The sequence below is a fragment of the Nyctibius grandis genome, chromosome 7 (genome assembly GCF_013368605.1).
Source record: "Nyctibius grandis isolate bNycGra1 chromosome 7, bNycGra1.pri, whole genome shotgun sequence".
In the NCBI taxonomy this organism is placed as follows: domain Eukaryota; kingdom Metazoa; phylum Chordata; class Aves; order Nyctibiiformes; family Nyctibiidae; genus Nyctibius; species Nyctibius grandis.
In genome coordinates, this window is record NC_090664.1 from 6,469,933 (window position 1) to 6,489,881 (window position 19,949).

The 19,949-nt window shown below is 39.7% G+C and overlaps 1 protein-coding gene across 3 annotated transcripts in view; it reads left to right on the top strand.

Moving 5' to 3' along the window:
• VPS41 (VPS41 subunit of HOPS complex) overlaps positions 1–19,949 on the top strand; it is a 113,126-nt gene that overhangs the window by 12,361 nt on the left and 80,816 nt on the right. For 2 of the 3 annotated variants that reach the window (XM_068405220.1, XM_068405221.1), the window contains exons 3-4: positions 8,919–9,026; positions 12,023–12,100. The exons of the other annotated variant lie outside the window; for it this stretch is intronic. In XM_068405220.1, coding sequence (XP_068261321.1) covers positions 8,919–9,026; positions 12,023–12,100 — 186 coding nt within the window. The remainder of the gene's footprint in view (positions 1–8,918; positions 9,027–12,022; positions 12,101–19,949) is intronic. 3 annotated transcript variants of the gene reach the window in all.

Consider the following 19,949-nt stretch of genomic DNA (forward strand, 5'->3'; position numbering starts at 1 on the left):
CTGTGTCACTTGTTTCTTCAGCACAACTGGATACGTCTGCCAAAACAGTGGAGGACGGAGCGCTTTCTTCTCTTTTGCTTTTGGATTTGTTTTTCTTTTCTTTTCTTTTAAAAGAAGGCAGGGTAAGACCTAGAAATGGGCAGCAGGGAAGATGTGGTGTTGGCATTGTTTTAGAGCATGGGAATCTTTTTAAAAAGCAAATATGGCCAGATCTACTTGAAGATCTTTAATGCGTGACTTTGAGGTGTTAGCTTTTTAAGGACTGAGTGGGCTTTTAAATGGCACTTGATTATACAAAGTAACAATCCACTACTGTTCTTGCAACAATGAAAACATAAATTTTGGCAAATCTTTGTGTTGTGAATTTACAGCTATTTTTGTCAGAAATAATGATTCTGTAAATTATTTTTCAAAACCAGTGTTTAGGTTCCAGTTGTTGTGAGAAGAAACCTGAGTTGGGCTAGGGTTTTTTTTGACTCCCACATCAGGATGATGGTCAATAGGTTGTCCTGTGGGCGGTTTCCTTCAAAAACGGCAGAATCAGAGGCAAACACCGAAGAAGTCAGATGTTACAATGGAAGAAATTTTACTTCCAAAGCTTTCCAAAGGTAAACCTCTCTCCTCCCACCATCTCTGACCGGAACTGGTCATCATCTTCACATATGGTGAGCTTTCCAAATGGTGCTGAGGAAGAGTAAGACTCTGTTGGCATACATGCTCAATGCAGCATGTGTTAATAGCAGGTCGGGTTACTTGAAGTTGCTGTAAGGAAACAAACTTTGCTTTTGGGGTAGGGGAAGTGAACAAATGTCCAAAAATATTCTGGGATCCCTTATCTCAAATAGATGATATAGCAATTCCAATTTAATATATGGAGTTCAAAGTTTTTACCTCTCATCTTTAAAGTACAAGTGATAATCTGATCCAATCAGGCATAAGATGAGAGTAGTATTTATGAAGACTGAGTGTTTTGTGACCATTAAATGGTAATATAACAAGGAAGAGGGAGAGAAGGACTATTTACCCCATCACAGTTATAACCAAGGTGTTATCATACTCTAAAATTATGAGCATGATATAAGCAATTTAGTAGATAAAGAGTAGGAGTTTTTCTTCATTTTCCTATTCTCAAAAAACAAAATAAAAAACCGATTCACTGTTATTACAGAATAATAGAGGGACTGGGGTGGAAGTCGAAGGGGTCTCCAAACTGTGTTGTGACATCCTTAAATCCATCAACAGACATTAGCAATTTGTTAAAACTTGCCTTTTAATATTTCTAAAACTACTTTAAGAATATTAATCCTCCTGCATGGGTTATGTCACGTGTTGCTCCTGTGTGATGTTTCCACTTGTAGCAGATTTTTGCTTCATTTTTTTAATTCACTGGCCATATTCCCATGTGTTGCAAATGGACAATGTGTTCACTTGCATATGTGAACCCTGACTTAGTAAAATAAAATTGCTTTTTCCTTCCATGTATTTGAAGAACATCTATGCTGTTAAGGCATGGAAAGAGGGCATGGAAATGCAGGACGTTAATTGTTTGCATTTCTAAATAATCTTGCTCTGTGGTCTTCCTCATTCTCTGTCCTCCTGTGTGTCTGTGAGGTGGTGCGGGTGTGCTGGTAGGGTGGGAGCCACACTCTTCTTTTCCTTAGATCCAAAGTTAATGTATTTGCTGAGCTGTTTGTGCTGGGATTTGAAACAGCTGTTTCATGTGAGGCTGTAAGCAGTCATTAAAACCTCTGTACAGGAAAGCTGCTCTGCCGTGAGGGCTGCCTGGCTGGAGGGAGCTTACGAGTGAGGACGTGGCGGCTGTGCTGTTCTGGAAACTCACTGAAGAGTTTCCAGAAGTGGAGGTCCTCGTGGGCACACTGAAAGGTGCAAAAATTGGGATGGGAGTCCAGGCTGGGAGAGTTGAGTGAAGTGTTTGAGGGGAGTTAGGGTATCAGCAAAGGTCCATCTGAGGGTTGCCAGGGGACAAAGCAGAGCAGATTTGGAAGGGGGAGGTTAGGGACGGGCTGGGTTATGTTTCTTCTTGTTCGTGAGGGTTCAGGACTTTGCAGTCTTAGAAGTGGAGATTAAGTGTTAACAGTGGAAGCTAGCACCCTTAACCTGCTGGCTTTGGATAGTTGGATTATAGGTGGGATTGACTGGTGTTTTGAAGAGAAGCCACCCCCTTTCAACCTCCATCTGTAAAGCCACAAGTCCCGGGAAATGCAGCAGTATTTTAGGTTGGCTTTAGTAAGTGTGATAGAGTTAAGAGAGAAAAAGCTTCAGATAATACCATTTTCCCCCTGAAGTCTACAATACAGAAGCACATGTGTGGGTGGCTAGTAGCCAGCCTGCTGCTCTGTGCTCCCTACTTGCCCACTGTCTTTCTCTGCTGGCAGCAAAGCGGGACAGCAGTTGCGTGGTCCGTTGGTTCTTCCTTAGCGAAAGCTGCACATTGCTGGCTCTGGTCTGAGCCGGTTGTAGGACCCTTCTGCCGTGTGCTTTTTTTTTTTGTTGTTGTTGTTTGTTTCCTATGGCTTGGTGCCCTTTCACCCCTGGATTATTGCTGTTAAAGTAATGATGAATTCTAGCAGAGTGCAGGAGAGGGAGCTGCTCATGCTGGTTCTAAAACCTTTAGGAGAGAAGTTGGAGGTAAAAATGAAGTAGATCGATGTTTCCCTCCCTTCCTTCATCTCCTGGTGTGTACCATTTCCCAAGCGATGGAACAGTGGCAGGGAGAGTCACTTGTTTACTTTTTCGTTGGCATTCCAAAACCAAGAGTAGCCTAGTCAGTAGACCCAGCCCTGCAGTGAAGAATTGCTGTGCCTGCATCTTGCCTTACCCTCCAGACCAGGCTGAAGAAACTGCTCGTTGTCCTAGCTGAGCAAGGGTGTCTAAACTGAAGCAGTATTTGCAGGGTGGAGAAACTATACTTTACATTTTGTCAGACCTAATTACTGCCTTTAGGTATAAAAATTATGGGAAGTCTCAGTGTTTTAGTATATAGCTATTAGAAAAAGTAAATATCTTTGTGTGAAATATGGTAAAGCAGGAATTGAGAAATGATGCACACGGATATTCCTGGGGTGGTACTGGGACTATGGAGATTTGTATGTGGACATCTGTATTGCTAGATTATATCTGGGCCGCATTTAGGCTAAATATTATCTGGGTAGAGAGAACTAGAGATGACTGCTTAATGGAACAGTGAACCCGCTTGTCTGAGGGAGTTGGTGTTAGGTGAGTATTTTCTCTGAAGGATTTGGGGAGTGGGGGTTAGCAGATGTAAAGTCAGGTTCATTTATAAATCAGTGCTTCAGTATCTCTCAACTCTGTATGAAGAGAGACAGTCAGATCCTAGTAAAGGTCTGGGATCTGAGCTGAAGACTGAAAATAATATAATTTCTCTACCAGGCCCAAGGAGGTGTGACAGTCTGTGCTGTAAAATTCCTGGGTGTGGTAATGAGGTGAAGGTTAAATCAAAAGTTTCAGCTTTATCATCTCTATTGGGTAGTTCTTCCTTCCTCGTGGAAATCTTGGGATGGTTACACTAACGTTTGTAAGGTGCTTGTCGGGCCCCCTTGTCCACACTGGGGTTTGCACCGCCTCCCTCCTGCAGTCCTGCCCTCCCAGGTAACACTGGTGATAGGAAGGGTTTGCGGATGGCTTGGAGGTTGAGCACTAGTATAAATCCCCACTGATGATGCATCTTTCATAGCGGTGTGGTTAGGAGTCATCCATTCTGCTTCTCAGAGGGGTACCAGGCGTTTGTATAAGTACTCATTGCTTCCATGTCAATTAGGGAATTTGTGGAGAAAAGGTCCTTCCCACCCCACTACCCCACAGACTCTCAAAAAGAAAATCAAAACAACCAATGCGACTCCCTGGTTAAGATATAATTTCCATAAAAATTTAACAGTTGGAGATGCATATGCTTTGGATCAAGTGAAGACATTTGTGAAACAGCCTTGATTTGATCAAAAAGGTAGGAGATGATCTTGGTAACTGGGTTCTTCTGAGTATTTTTCTGCATTTTGTGCTTCTGTACATATAGGAGAGAAGTAAGTAATTCTCCATGCAGGCTGCATTCTGAGGCTTGACGTCTTCGTGTGTTTTTTGTTGTTGAATTTCTGTAATAAGTGAAGCTGCCCTCAGCAAAGCACTAAAGATGCGTTTAGTCATTTTTGGATAACTGAGGATGTTCTGCAAGCCTTTATTTTAACCTGAAAACAGATAGAGTTGATTTCTTTGGTTCTACTTGAGTTTTTCACATAGTTTGTAAACTAATAATTCTGGAACTCTAACTAGTTTATTTTTTAATTGTGCATGATAATGAAGACTCTTTAAATAAATAAAAATGCTGGTTCCTTAGTAGGTTTGTGGGATTTCCAACGATCTGGCCTGTATTGTGTCAAGAAAAGTTACTCTCACAAATTGCTGAGTAGCCTCTTCTTGCTTTTTAGCAGTAATGTTGGGTTTGCATTTTGGCAACAGAGTGGGTTTTTTTTTTGCTTTTTTTAATGGGACTTTAGAATGTGTCCTAAACACTAACTCTTCAGATACACAGTGGAAGAGCACTTTTAATGGCCTTTAAGCTAGGAGGAAATGAGCAAATGTAACATTTTTCTTATAATCTCTGAAACTGACACGAACTTGAAAGAAAGCATGAAAAAAATTAAAATGAGCTGTGGGGTTTTGTTTGTTTGTTTTGTCTTTTTTTTTTTCTTTTCCGAAGACACGACCTTTTAGGAAGGCCTATGACACCAGGGCCTTGTTGCAGTAGGGTGTGAGTGTAGCTCCTTTGAAACTGCTTGAGTGATGGACCTCAGGTATCTTTCTGTTTGAGTTTAAATGCTTTGCAGGGTCAAAACTTGCAGGCGTAAACAAGGCTGGAATGGGCACCTATGGTAATTGGAATTCTAGCTGGAACTGGACAGAAGATCTGCAGCAAAGAGGAAGGGCACTTGCCTTATAATGTATGCACCGTTTATTTCCATAAGGGCTTTGAAAAACTTCAAGGGCAAATCATGCAGGAAGGATGACGCTTCGCTGTCAGTGCCCGTAACATAATTAGAGTATCCTCAATCAGTAGAGCTTGTAGTTCATGTGACAGACTGTCCTGTGGGCAGATCCTCTGCTGCAGGAGCAAATGTGGGCTAATGGAATAACTCCGGGAACTGCCCACAGGTTCCTTCTGGAAATTTTCTTCGTGAGGACCAATGTCAGATTTTTTTTTTTTCTACTCGTGATGCCACCGCAGTTGTTCCTGTAGGCAAAACTGGGAAAGACTGGGCAGAATATCTGAAGCAGCTTGTGAACCTGCATTCAGAAAGGCAGATGAGCGTCCTGCGCAGTGGCGCTGGCCTTTTGAGAGCTTACTGCACATTTGCAGCTTGCCTTGGTTTTGTATATCTGCTCCAGAAGAAGAGCTGGTAGCGAGTTTCAGGCCTATGAGGTGGTAGGTGTGGGAAGAGGAATTTGTTTTCAGTTCAGCAGTTATAAATGGAAGAGCTCTTAGTAGGAAGGGATTTTTATTAGTCTTACTAATTAGAGTATTTAATTCAATTGGAAATGTGCTTTCAATGGGAAATGTTTATGGATATCTGTCCTTTACAGGTTCTTTACAGGTTCTTTACCGCTAATTTTTAGCAATTTGGTTGCTAGCTTCAGCAGTAAAAGGCAAGTAGAAGACTAAATGGAATATGAGTTTCAAATTAGCATTCCCATGGTTGAAAAATGGTCATTATTTGTTTTACAACACCACAAAGGTAGTTTCCTCCTGTCAGCTCTGTGGATCTCCTTTCCTTTCAGAATTTGACTGCCATGTGTGGAGCACTTTACACATCTTGTGCAGTGTATATTTCATTTTCTCTTAATACATTTGTCAAGAATTTCCAAGTTCAGTGTTGTTGGGCATGCTTTGGGTTTTTTTTAGGCAGAAAATACGGAAGAAGTGATAGGAGGTGGTAGAAGCAGCAGTGCTATAAAATCTATTTTCAAATGTTTAGAATCCTCTAGGATGGTTTAAAAGACTTCTCTTTAATTAAAAGTGCCATACACTTAGTAAAAATCCATGTTAGCTGAGAAATTGATTTTTTTTTTTCTTTAGAAAAGGAAAGCTGTGAGTTTTCTTGTATGGAGTAAATGTCACTCTGTTTATATCTTAGCTTTGCTGCCAGTCAGGACTTGCACAATTCCTCTAGGTTGTCATAGAAACACAGCTAATGTCATCTCAATTCCCGCTGATGATGGTTTTATTTGTAGGTTTTCAGGATTATTAAAATTTAACAAAAATTATTGATTTGCTTTTTATTAACACCAGCTTGTGTTTACTTTAGAAGTTCAGACTGCATAAAAGCGTTATCTGATAGAAAAATACCTTTAAAATGATTAAACTCTCGTACTCTGAGTAAGAGATCATCAAATGCATTTAATATATCGGGTAGAAGTATCTGAAGCAGTAGAGAAATCTTGCGTTTTTGCAGATCACCTTTTTCATTTCGTTTACAGCAAAGTGCCCCCACCCCATTTCAATTCACCTTTTAGCTTGACTTTTACTTAACATAAAAGATACTTGTCAAGAAGGTGTGAAATGGTTACACCATCGTGCCTAATATTTGAAGTTTTCATTTTATTTACCTTTTTTGAAGCCTGGCAGAATGCTTCGGTGCACTGACTTTTGAAAGTATATATTTTTTTGTATATGCATGTGCAGGAAAAATTGCGTAGTTTTCACTCATAAATAAGACAGGTAAAACTTATTTACAGTAACTTTATCTAATGGTCCATGGATGAATGCCTTTATGCAAACTACTCAAGAGGCTAGAATTAACTTTTCACGTTGGTTGCACATTTGATGTCCAGACTCCAGCAACATGTGGGATCTTATAAAAACTAGATGACTGGAGTTCAATTTTTACTTTTATGAATTTATTCAATGATTACCCATGCATTTCACATGTAATCTTTGCAAGCAATGTATAAAATGCAGTAATGTATTAATTGCTGTAAAATGGTCTCATACTTTCTTATGCCCTCCTTCCATCATATGTATGCTTTTTTTCTTTGACTTTACCTCCTCCCTCTACCCTGTAGTCATTTATTAAGGATCTGTAGACACAAGGAATTTGGCTGATTTATATACAGCCCTGTAATATGACATTGTCATTCTGTCTAGTAAAAACTTTATTCAATGTTAGATTTACTGAATAAAATTGTTTCTTGGTGGACATTTTGACACCTCACTTCAGACTGCTACGTCATGGACTGCTGACATCCCTATATTAATCTCATTTGTATTCTGTCATAAAACTCTCAAATAATACTTTAAAAGGGCCTCTCTTTGCAGCATATTTGTATAAGCATGGGGCTAAATATTGAGTGTTTCCATGGGTCTGTATGGCTTTTATGTGTTTTGTACGAGGGTATGTACATATTACTGTGTGTGATGGTAGCATGCATGGTAAATGGCCGTAAAATTTTGACTTGGGAAAGACGGGCTTTAGTACTTTAAAGGCAGTTTAAACAAAATATGTTTTATTAATAAATTAACACGTGTCTCTTCCAAATTTATTTTTCACATCATTAGCTACAAGAAAACGTTGCACAAATATAGTTCTTCTGCCATAGGCTGACACTGTGCATTTTTATTTTCTATTCTGGGGATCGGAAAACAGTGGTTGGTGGGAAGTAAAGGCATTCCTTTACCAGAGCACTGCACTGGTATATTCTGGTTGCTTAGGAATGAAAGACATGTTTTATATGGGAAACACATTCAACGTTGATGTGTTCGTTAGAACTAATAGTGAGTGTAGGAGGCTATTATTGCAGGTATACTGTTTCCCAGTAAGGACCAAGGGATATATATGGGTTTGTGTATGTCTATGCATGTATAGTATTAACTGAGGCTTACTGAAGCTTATGAAATCTCTCACTGGCATTGTACTTCAGTAGACCATCTGTTACAGATAGATGCCTATCACCAGAGAGCTATTTTGCACCTTGGATTTTCTTTTCCTAAGAGATAAACGTGTTGGGTGTTCTTTGATCAGTGAATTTGCTGACTGTGATTTTTAGCTCGATCTCCTTTCTCTTCAGTCTGTGACACTTGATGCATCATCTTTCTTTGCATCTAAGTAGTGATTGGGTGATAAGACCTAACAAGCTTGAAAAGAAAAAGAGAGGAAAGCTTCGGTATTTACCAGAAGTTGTTCCTAACATGCAGATGATATAGGTGATCCAGAGGAATATACTCTGTCCAGATGATTTTCCCAGACAGTTTTGCAACAACATATTTAAATTCTTTTTTTTTTTAAAACCCATTGGTGCGTTTTATACAATTAACTTATTCCTAGTGGATTCTTTTTATTTTTGTTCACAGCATTTTGCCTCTATCCTTCCTACAGAGGTGCAGCATCTTGTAAAGGTCTTGAAGTTTCTTATAACCTGCATGCTTCGGCTTAGAGTTAATTGTGGCTACAGTGGCACGCTTTATTTTATCATCATCTTTTTTTCCATATCCATCCCTTTTATATTTTTCTTCTAAATTGGGAATGACTAACTTTATGTAACAAAGTACACACATGTACATTTTTTCCTGCTTTTTAGATATCAAGTAAGTGCCTCTTCCAGCTGAACTGATATGCTGCTTTACAGTCTTTGTTTGCACCCAGAACTTTGGAGTAAAAAGAGAAACCAATAACAAAAAAGCACAACCCAAGACCCCTCCAATAATAAAAATGTAGAAGTCTGGCTTTTGATTGTAATGGCTGTTGTTAAGAGATAGCAGTGATCCATCTTCACCTGTTGCTGTGTGATAGTTTTGGGGTATCTTTTAATTTGTTTTTATTTAAAATAAACTTCTTAATGTTTGTGGTTTTTTTTTCTCTTGCTCCCTTTTCCTTATGCTCTTAAAAATTTAGGAAGATGAGAGTGAAGAAGAACCTAAGCTGAAGTATGAACGGCTTTCTAATGGAGTGACTGAAATTCTCCAGAAGGATGCAGCCAGCTGCATGACGGTGCATGAGAAGGTATTACGTGGCTTTGTGGCAGAGATAGAACTTCTGCTTGGTTTTATGTATTTATCTGTGCTTATAATGCATCAGTATATTTCTGTGTAGATGTGCTGCCAAATCTAGAGGTGCAGTGCAAGGCAGCACTAATATAAACAAAATTCATGGTAAACTTGTGTTGAGCAGTGCACACTTTCTCAGTGAGAAAATGAGGTGAGAATTCAAGGTGCAGTGGTTTGTTAGATGGGATGTTTACATAAGCTACTGGGAAAATGCGCACTCTTTTAGTTATGTACAGTACTATGAACTAGAATTGAGATACAGTCCCAACTTTCCTTTATTCAGAAAGGACATTGACATATACTATGCTTATTTGTACAGCCTGAATCACTGAAGACAGACTTGATCATGCTAGAGGCCAGCTTGGCATATACTCAAGTGTGCAAGACAGCTGAGTTTCTGTTAGTAGAGTGTAGAAGAAAGAAATTACAATATTTCTTTTTTCTTTGTTTGGTTTTTCTGAGGGGGGGGTCATACTAGTACTTCCTTGTTCCCCTTCCCTAATTTTAAATGTTAAATTTAAACATTCCCCTCCCCTAATGTTAAAAACAAAGGAGAGAGAATGCACATGCTCTAATACTGGTAAGGTTTGAGACATAGAAGAGAATGAAAGGGAGAAAGTGATGGACAATGCAAAGTAAAAAATTCTACAGAGAATCATTCCTTTGTTCTTACAAGGAAGAAACTTCATATGTTTCTTTAGTGATTTAAACAATTGGGTTTTTATTTTCTGAGTTTTCTTCTCTTTTGTAAATACTGAAGAACATTTTAAAATATTGAGGAATGCTGAAGAGCAACTGAAAGTATGAGTTAATGATTTGTCAAGTAACTATTAGTATGTAAAACATAATAGCTGTTTTTTGAATGTATAATTTTTCACAGCCAGTAATAGCTCCTTAACGGTTATTGTTGAGGAATCTCTCTTTATTGTTTGGCTATATTTTTAGATTGACTTGTGCTGTGTTTCTTTTACTCAAAGGACTGTTGCCATGGCTCAAGAGGCTCTTAAGATGAAGCTTTTATTTTAACTGTGCCAATGAAAACAATAAGTCTTTTAAAAATGTTTTTGACAAGTTAGAATTACAGAGATATTTGGAAAATTGGCAAGCATTTCCTCCTGGTCTGAGGCCTATTTGTGTTAGGTTTTTTTCCTGAGCCTCAGGTAAATTTTGAAAGCCGAGAGATGAACAGGATTTTTCTATAAGGATGTGCACAGATGCGGCTTTAACTATAGTGTCACAAAGAGTGACAATACAGGAAAGCTGTTTAAGCATCCCAGCACTCTTAGTTTTCCAGCAAACTAGATACACTATTTATGAGAAGGATCAATATTGTTGGAAGCCAGGCACTGGAGTCTTTTAGGAATAGGTCTCTTACAACAGAGAGCTTGAAAATGAAGCTGGGTTATAGGTTTTGCGAGGGTGTTTTCTGTTTTGTTCTCCCCACACCCCCCCTGCAAGAGTAGGAAAAGCCCTGCTGAAGAGTCATCATTAGCAAAATTATACAGTACTATGTAAAATATCCCTCTGATTAAAGCAGTTTAACTTTGCTGGGAATCCTGAAAATCTGGCTTCTGTATTGAGACTAATTTCCCCCTAGAATTATTTTTTTTTCTTCTTTTCACTGCTAAAGCATCATATTTTCACCAGGCTCGCTGTCTGCAGTGGATGACTAATCGTCATGGCACCTGGTGCATTCAAGCAGGCCTGTGCGGTGGAATAGTCATACCTAGTTATGTCTGCACACCTGATGTTTTATTAACCAGTATTGATTTTTTTACCCGGGGGACTTCTTTCTTCCTGAAAAAAGGCAACCTTGCAGGAGTGAAAGGCATTGCAGGGGATGAATTTCTAATGAACACCTTCTTTCCCGTTTTTGACTCCTTTTAATGTAGCTTCATATTTTAAGTGCCTGAACTGAAATTTCATTTTAAGCAATTCCATTTTGATAAATCCTTTTAAACCTTGACTTTCTGTAAGGTTATTTTTTAAAGATTGTGCTGCCTGACTGACACGCTTAGCAGTGCCTGTAAATTTGAGCATTTCATTATAGGTTGCAATGAAGCATGCTCACATGCAGTGAAATACAGAGAATTGAGGAGCCTACACTATTTGAGTAATGCTGAAAGGAGGAGGGGGGAATAAAAGAAACCTCTGTCATAAATCAAGTAGTACCGAAGTTCTTCCTTTTCTGTTCAGGTATAGTTCACATGGTTCAATTAACAGCAGATCTCTCAGAATCAATCCCCTTCTTGTTTGCATCAAAATAAGTTTATGATAGCATGCATTTATGTGGAGATTTCTTTATTCTGCTACTCTTTTTTAGAATGAAACTCCTGAGGTTTCCAAGGAAAAGTGTATTTGTCTTGAGAATGTTCAACATAAGAGTGTTACTATGTGAAAGAAAGCAAACCCGGTGGTTATCTGTGTGCTTAAATGCGCTGTCAGAGACCTTCCATAATTCAGCAGTATTTTACCAGTGGCTTACTGGTGGCATTTTACTGTGTTTGAATGTTTTGGTTTTACGTTAACAATGAAGGAGAACTTTAAAAATAAAGCCCAAAGGAAACCGTTATGATTGAAACAAAGCTGTGGAAAGGATCCAGGAACTATTGCGGGTCTGTGTTGGTCCTTGCTTTCACGCTGCATTTTTAATTTGCTGCCACAGTCCATGAGGCAGTGTGTATGGACTGCAGACACACCATTAGTTGTCAGTGGATGAAGGTCCTCATGACTCATTCTGACAGCGAACTTGCACTATCACAGTAATATGGGCTTGAAGCCCTGTTTTATTCTTTAGGTGCAGTTAAAATAAGCTTTGTCTATAGAAGGTGGGTGTTTTTTTCCTGGGTGCTGCTAATCATTAATCTGCTAAACATCTGGAAGTCCATTTAGCATTGCTGTAGTTTTGGTTGCAGTGTCTTTATGTTTACGTAATCAGTCTGTCTTTTACAGTTTTTGGCACTGGGAACGCATTATGGCAAAGTTTATTTACTTGATGTCCAAGGGAACATCACGCAGAAGTTTGATGTTGTAAGTATGGCATTATGCAAAACACATCTACTGGGATGTAAAAATGCTGCAATGTACTAAGTAATAAATAAGTTAATGCTCTTGCTACATCTGTAATTTTACTAATGCATTTCATGAACTTCCTCCCCACAACATAAGTAGCAGTGTATGGTCCTTGCAAAAAGAAGTTACACCGGATGGTTTTGTGCTGAGCATATCTCAGTTTACATATAATAAACTTTCTTTGTGAAGATGGAAGAGGAAATACATATTTATGACTGTAGATGGCTATTATTAATTATGTACCCCAGAGGCTCGTGACTACCATAAGGTGTGAGCCTGCTCATTAGGTGACTATTGTCAGTTGTTAGTGTGTGCACTATCATCTTATCTAGTTGCCACAAGTAATTGAAAATTGATTGATTGCCTTGCTGGTTCAGTTTATCTACTGTAAATATATAACACTAATATTTTATGTGAATGTTTTGAAGCTTGGACTCTTAAGGGATTGTATTGATTGAAGGAGAAGAAGCAGACATTTTCCTTATTGTGGTTCTTGATATTAGAGGATGAATGACATGCTAAATTTAAAGCTCTGTTCTAGAGTATTAAATGTTCCTTTTAATTGTAGATATTTGTTGATTATTTTTTGTTTTGCTTTTTAGTATCTCATTTTTAAATTCCCTGTCTTCCACGGGAGGTGGGAGGAAGAGAATTAGCATTTTCTTTTTTTCCCCTGGCATTGTCACCAAATCTAGTAGCCAAGCATTGGGTTTTCATAGCAGTGTCAGCAGTTGTCAAAGTATCCATCACAAGATGTTGGCATGTTTGCAAAGAGAACATATGTTCTAAAGCTGACACAGCTAGCTGCATGGGAGGGGTGAAAGGTTTTTTGTGTGTATTTTTCAAAAATCTAATTATGCAATTGTGCAAGGAGGGGGAGGAAGTCACAGGCAAAGCCTAGGCTCCTAGGCACAACCTTTGGAGGAAATTTTATATATAGCATTGGTCAGATTGACAGTGACTTTACTGGGTATTAATGAAAGTCAAGCAAATTATGTTCTTCTATTTCTTCTAACTTTGTATGTTCATCAGCCCAGGAGAGGAGATGCTGACTGCATTTCAAAAGAGAAAAGCTTTTGGTGTCTCCCTTACAGTTCTGATTACTTTACATGTATGCTTCTTGCTAAAGATACGTTTTCTTTCTCTGCAAAGTAATCTATTTGGAGCAGGCCAGATGAAAGTGTACCGACTTCTTCTCTTCCATCTCTGCAGTAAAAGACTGACTCAAAGACTTACTGAAATGAAGTGGAGATTTTCTATTGAGTCAGGCATTAAATGTCTTAGACTTGTGTTTGTTCCACTCTCTGTCAGGTACTTGGAAGAGTTCATTTGTAGAACTCCAATTTTATTTTAAGTGCATCACCAAGGCCCTGTTCTCCCACACTGGTGCCAAACGGTGAAATCCTCCTCTTTCTTTAAAGATTTAGGGTACTGCCTAGGTGTAGAGCAAGGAACAAGGGGACCTGTTGTCTACTAAAGACTATAAAACAAAAGCCCTGCATCCTCCTTATACCCACCCACCCAAATCTGCTATTCTTTTCTTTGCTTTTCTTTAATAAAAAGTCCTACAAGTGCCTGCTGGAAGGGTGGTTTCTTAAAATGAAGTTAAGGTTCGGCTATATAAACCACCTTCTACTCTACAGTGCTTACTTGGTTATCCGTTTTCCAAACTTCACTTGCTTCAGGATGAAGATTTTTGTGCCTTGTCTTCTTATAGAGATGGCAATGATTTCTTTTTAACCTATTGTTTGAGTACAAACTGCTTTTTGAGATGGAGAATAGGAGAAATGTTTCCTGGATTCTATTCTTATGTTTCTTGTCTCTTTGTAATGTACATGTCTCTAGTGCAACAGATAAATTGTATCATGGATCAGGTGGAAAGGGTGCCTCTTTTTTTCTTTTTTATAGTCTGAAGAAAAATTATTTTGATCTAGGACCAGTTGCCTTTAAAAGAAAAGTTTTCCAAGGAACTGCTAAGTGATGTAGAACAGAATGGGCTGCCTATGTGAGAAACAAAGCAGCTCTGTGACATCCTTGGCTGCTTAAACAGAGAAGTTTTCTGAATGAATGTTGTTAGCTGTTGAACCCATACAGTTTATTCTGAATTGGCTGCTGTGTGTCAGAGTATTTGCCTTCTGACCTGAACTTTTCGAGTTCTTGGACTGCAGACTAGAGGCATTGCTACCAAACATTTGGTGGGGTCTTCCTTCTGTTCTGTCCTACCAACGCCTGTTTACTGTCTCGGCTCCTGGGGGATTTGCATTAGAGCATTGCCATGTTGTAAATCCCAAATAAAACCTTAGCCTTTCTTGAAAAGAAAGTGGGCCACTTCCTGAAGTCCTACAGGAGCAAAGCATTCCTTGTAAATGCACTGGGGCAAAGAGTATTTTCTCTAGTAGCATTTTCTCTCATTCTTTGTTGGGTCCAAAATGAGCAAATTCCTTCTGAGAAGCATTTCCACTGCTGGAATGGCAGATGTGGTTCTTGAAGTTGTAAATAGGAGAAGGATCTGTTGTTACTAATTTTTGGAAATCAGTAGTGTATAAAAATTGTTTTGAGTAAATAAAATAGTCTCTCATTGAAGAGCAAGCAATATTGCCACTGAAATCTTGGAACTGTTAGCAGTAAAGAGTGTACCTGGGGAGTGAATTTTACATATTTTTCTTTTTGGAAGAGTCTTTTCAGCAGATGTTTTCTGTCTTATAAGGTGGCAGAAATGAATACTAAGGATAGCAACGCAACGCCCTTTGTCTGGAAAAAAATCAGTTATGTAATTCAAGAAATTGTTCTGCATTTGAGTCTTTATCTGCATTTTTCAGGATTTTGTTTTGTTTTTAAAAGCCAAGTTGAGGAATAAAAAAAGTAATTACATTTTTTTTAATTACATCTAAGTCTGTTAAAAGTGTAAACAGAAAAAACAAACCATACACAGGAAACTTTAAAAGTCACTAGATCCGAAATAGTGTAAGTATGTGAAATAAATCAGACTGGAGAAGAGGGGGTTTTATTTTAACCTTTTTTTAAAAAAAATATTTTAATAGCAAGTTCATATTAAATATATGTTGAAAATACCATTACTGCTACCGTAGTCCTCTTGGTTTTCATTTTTCTTTCCTAATCTCAGGTAACCATGTTCAGTGATATAAATGGGCTTGGAAATTGAAAAAATAACAGTTTTGTTTTTATAATAAATCATGTATTTTCCATATTGACTCACATCTGGATTTGAGCCAAATTGTAAAACAGAAATAGAGACTGATCTCAGGGGATTTGCAGCATAATTATTCTATCATGTCTCCACCTCCTGTGAACTTTGAGGGAGAAAACTCACAGGTATGTTGCATAATCTACAAGATGGCCTATTTTTTAATGATGGTCCTCCTGTTGAAGGCTCTAGCATTTTAAATGGCTAAAAACAGCCGTAAGAAACACTAAAATGTAACAGCATCCCTAGAAGTTCTGCTATTGTAACTTTTTTGTTGTTGTTTTTTGCTTAAAAAAAAATACCTTTTAGGACTTAACTCTGTGATGTCTGTAGCAGCAAAACAATGTGGGTATCCTGAATTGCAAATACTGGCCCTAGTGCTGTGAAGACTTAATCATGTGGTCTGCTTTGACCCATAAATATTCACAGAGGCTTCTGTGAAACTAACATAGGCAACTAAAAAATCTTTTCAGAACAGGGTCCTGCTCTCATCTTGCTCTTAAAATACCTGATGCTGGATCCTGTGCCAGGTAGATGACTAGTCTTTTAAGGTTTGCAACTCCTCTTGTCAACAGCAATGGAGATCACAGAATCACACAATGTTAGGGATTGGAAGAGACCTCAAAAGATCATCTAGACCAATCCCCTGCCGGAGCAGGATTACCTAGATCATGTCACATAGGAATGCGTCCAGGCGGGTTTTGAATGTCTCCAGAGAAGGAGACTCCACAACCTCTCTGGGCAGCCTGTTCCAGTGTTCAGTTACCCTCACTGTAAAGAAGTTTTTCTTCATATTTATGTGAAACCTCCTGTGTTCCAGCTTGCACCCGCTGCCCCTTGTCCTGTCAATGGATGTCATTGAGAAGAGCCTGGCTCCATCCTCATGACACTTGCCCTTTACATATTTATAAACATTAATGAGGTCACCCCTCAGTCTCCTCTTCTGCAAGCTGAAGAGACCCAGCTCCCTCAGCCTCTCCTCATAAGGGAGATGTTCCTCCCCCACTGGACTCTCTCTAGCAGTTCTCTGTCCTTCTTGAACTGAGGGGCCCAGAACTGGGCACAATATTCCAGATGCGGCCTCACCAGGGCAGAGTAGAGAGGGAGGAGAACCTCTCTTGACCTGCTAACCACACCCCTTCTAATACACCCCAGCATGCCATTGGCCTTCTTAGCCACAAGGGCACATTGCTGGCTCATGGTCATCCTGCTGTCCACTAGGACCCCCAGGTCCCTTTCCCCTATGCTGCTGTCTGTTTTGAGATGTCTGTTTTGAAACTGGTGTGGGAGACTTCTGGCTTGGGGAGAATTGAGAGACAGGAATCTGTGGGCTTTGGCCTTGGGTGGTGCTGGTACCTCAGCAGCCACACTTGTGCTCTCACATGGTCCCCCTTTCCTCCTTGCCTAGTGTGTTTTTAGCTCTTGCTACTGTGGCTGTCTTTGACAATGTCAGCCACCTAAGATTAACTGATATGCATCCTCAAATAACGTATGTTTGACAAACTGGTGTTCTCTTGTATTAGGGTTCAGTGCATTGAGTGAGATGAAATGTGTCAAATGCACTGAAAATTATTACTAAAAGGCAACAAGAAGGGGGGGAAAAAAGCCTTCTAATGCCACTGACAAAGGATGATGCAGGACTGATTCACAGCATGTTAATTCCAAATGCCTCTCCATCTTTCTTTTCTTCTTAGACTGTCTACAATTTATTAATGTAATTATTGCCTGAACTGACATCTTGTGGATTAAGGACTTGTAGATATGAAGAAAGCTATACAAACATGTTTAGTTAAGTAACAAATCAAAAACCTTTCAAAGGGCAAGAAAACCTGCCCCCATTCTGGTCTTCTAATAAACATCGAGCTTAAAGCAAAAATGGTAAGAAGACTTGACTGGTGCCAGTCATATTCTGTGAAAAGAGGAAACGTCGCCTATGTTACAAATAGGGGAGATTTAAATGTTTAATACATCAGAGGCGTTTCAGAGGTGATGCATGAGCCTAGAAAATAATGTAAATAGTGTTTTAAAGCTTCTGTTAGTGCAAAGAAATTGAAGTCCTTTTAGCATGCAACACTTGTGAGCTATTCAAGGCTGCTGGAATTTCAGGAAGAATGAAACTTTTAAGTAGAGGCCCCTTCTTGTAGCATTTCTTTTTACCACTTCTTTCCTGGCCTTGTAATTTTTTTCTAATTGTCTCAGATTGTGTAGTACTAAACATTTCTATCTTTGTTTTAATTGGAGTGGCAGAAATCCAAAATCACTAGGTCATCTCTGCTACCTTGAAAAGTTAAAGGCGGGGTTGCTTCCACAGCGGTAGTGTTGCTCTTGGATCTATTAAAATTACAGCACTCGCCAGCCTCTGGAGCAAGCGTGTTGCCTGCTTGAAGGTTAGTGGCCTGTTGGTTTTGCTGATACCTCAGCAGGTTGCAAACAAAATGTCAGAGGTTTCTGTTGACTTGATGTGCTTTTGAAAGAGTTTAATTGCTAACAAGAGAAGTGTATTTCCTAATGAAGAAGCAGCTGTTGGTAAGCACTAAATGCTGTTGCTGGAAACGATGAGGAGCCCACTAACTGCTGTGAGAGATAATGCAGCATCTTGCAATGGGGAAGGTAACTATTAGCATTTGATTGTATAATGAAGAGGTTACTTTGAATGAAACTTTACATGAGAGTTTTTAAGACTAAGATGATATCAATGTCACTTATTTTGACAGGCTACTTAAAATTCTCTGTTTATTACTTTAACTACATCATTTTAGTTGTCACTGTCAGACTATGAAAGAAGACTTAGTCGGGAAATGAAGTGAAGCAACAGAATTTAGACTAAAGATCTGGGTAGCTGTGTGTTAGTATTTGCAGGGTGTCACTGCACCTGTTAAATTTGAAGCTGAAATCCTGTATTTTGTACAAAACCAAGCACGGTGCTATAAATGTAGTCTCCAAAAACCAAAATAAGAATTAAGGTTTTGGTAGGAGTGCATGTCTATGCAGGGGACAAGCTTCCTTCCCCTCCACAGGACCTCCCACCTGAATGGGTGGTACAGTCCTACGGCTTAAGTGCTTTAAGTTAACCCCTAGCTCTGCCCAATGGAAAAACTGGAGAAGAGTGACATCCTTTGGGATTTTGCTCTTAAGACTTGGATGTCTCTACCAATTTAATATCCCTTCTTCTGCTTCTGTCTCCTTGTCTTTTCATTTTAACTGCAGTTGATTTGGAAATCCAGAGGTTTTTACAGTAGTTGTGGGAGTAACTCAGATGGCCTTTTGAGTCTGGCTTTTTGGATGTTATAAGGCTTGAAAAGTATGTCTTATGATGTCTGTTCTGGTACTGCACTTACTAGGTTGTTTGTGACCTGGAGTGTTCCCAGTGAGAACTGTGAAGCTATTGAAGATTAGGACCATTCCTTGGCAGGAATCTTGGTGTACCTGGGTCTCTCTGTCACTGGATGAGAAGTGAGGTGGCTTGGCTAGACCGGCAAAAATTGTGGTGTCAGGGCCGTTATTCCATAGGTCTTGAAAAGTTTCTTGCCTCACATGACTGAAACCAAAAAACCTCTCATAGATGTTTTGCACATCATAAAATCATAGAATGTTAGGGGTTGGAAGGGACCTCTGGAGATCATCGAGTCCAACGCCCTGCCAGAGCAGGACCAATCTAGAGCAGGTTACACAGCAGTGCATCCAGATGGGTCTTGAAAGTCTCCAGAGAAGGAGACTCCACAACCTCTCTGGGGAGCCTGTTCCAGTGCTCCGTAACCCTTACGGTAAAGAAGTTCTTCCTCATGTTGAGGTTGAACTTCCTGTGCTCTCGCTTGCATCCATTGCCCCTTGTCCTATCGCAGGGCACAAGTGAAAAGAGGTTGCCCCTTTCCTCTTGACACTCAGCCCTCATATATTTATATTTATATTTATGATCCCCTCTCAGTCTTCTCTTCTCCAGACTAAAAAGCCCCAGGTCTCTCAGTCTTTCTTCATAAGGCAGGTGTTCCAGTCCCTTAATCATCCTCGTAGCCCTCTGTTGGACTCTCTCCAGTAGATCTCTGTCCCTCTTGAACTGGGGAGCCCAGAACTGAACGCAATACTCCAGGTGAGGTCTCACCAGGGTAGAGTAGAGGGGGAAGAGGACCTCCCTCGATCTGCTGGACACACTCTTCTTAATGTACCCCAGGATACCATTGGCCTTCTTGGCCACAAGGGCACATTGCTATCCCATGGATAACTTGTCCACCAGGACTCCAAGGTCCTTCTCCACGGAGCTGCTCTCTAGCAGATCGCCTCTTAACCTGTACTGGTGCATTTTATTACTCCTTCCCAGGTGCAGGACTCTGCTGTTATTCTTGTTGAGCCCATTAGGTTCCTCTTTGCCCAGATCTCCAGTTTGTCCAAATCACGCTGAATGGCCGCACAGCCTTCAGGTGTATCAGCCAAACCTCCCAGCTTTGCATCATCAGCAAACTTGCTGAGAAGACACTTTGTCCCTTCATCAAGGTCGTTGATGAAGATGTTGAACAGGACTGGACCCAGCACTGATCCTTGGGGGACTCCACTAGTTACAGGTCTCCAGCTGGACTTGGCACCATTGATTACCACCTTTGTATCCAC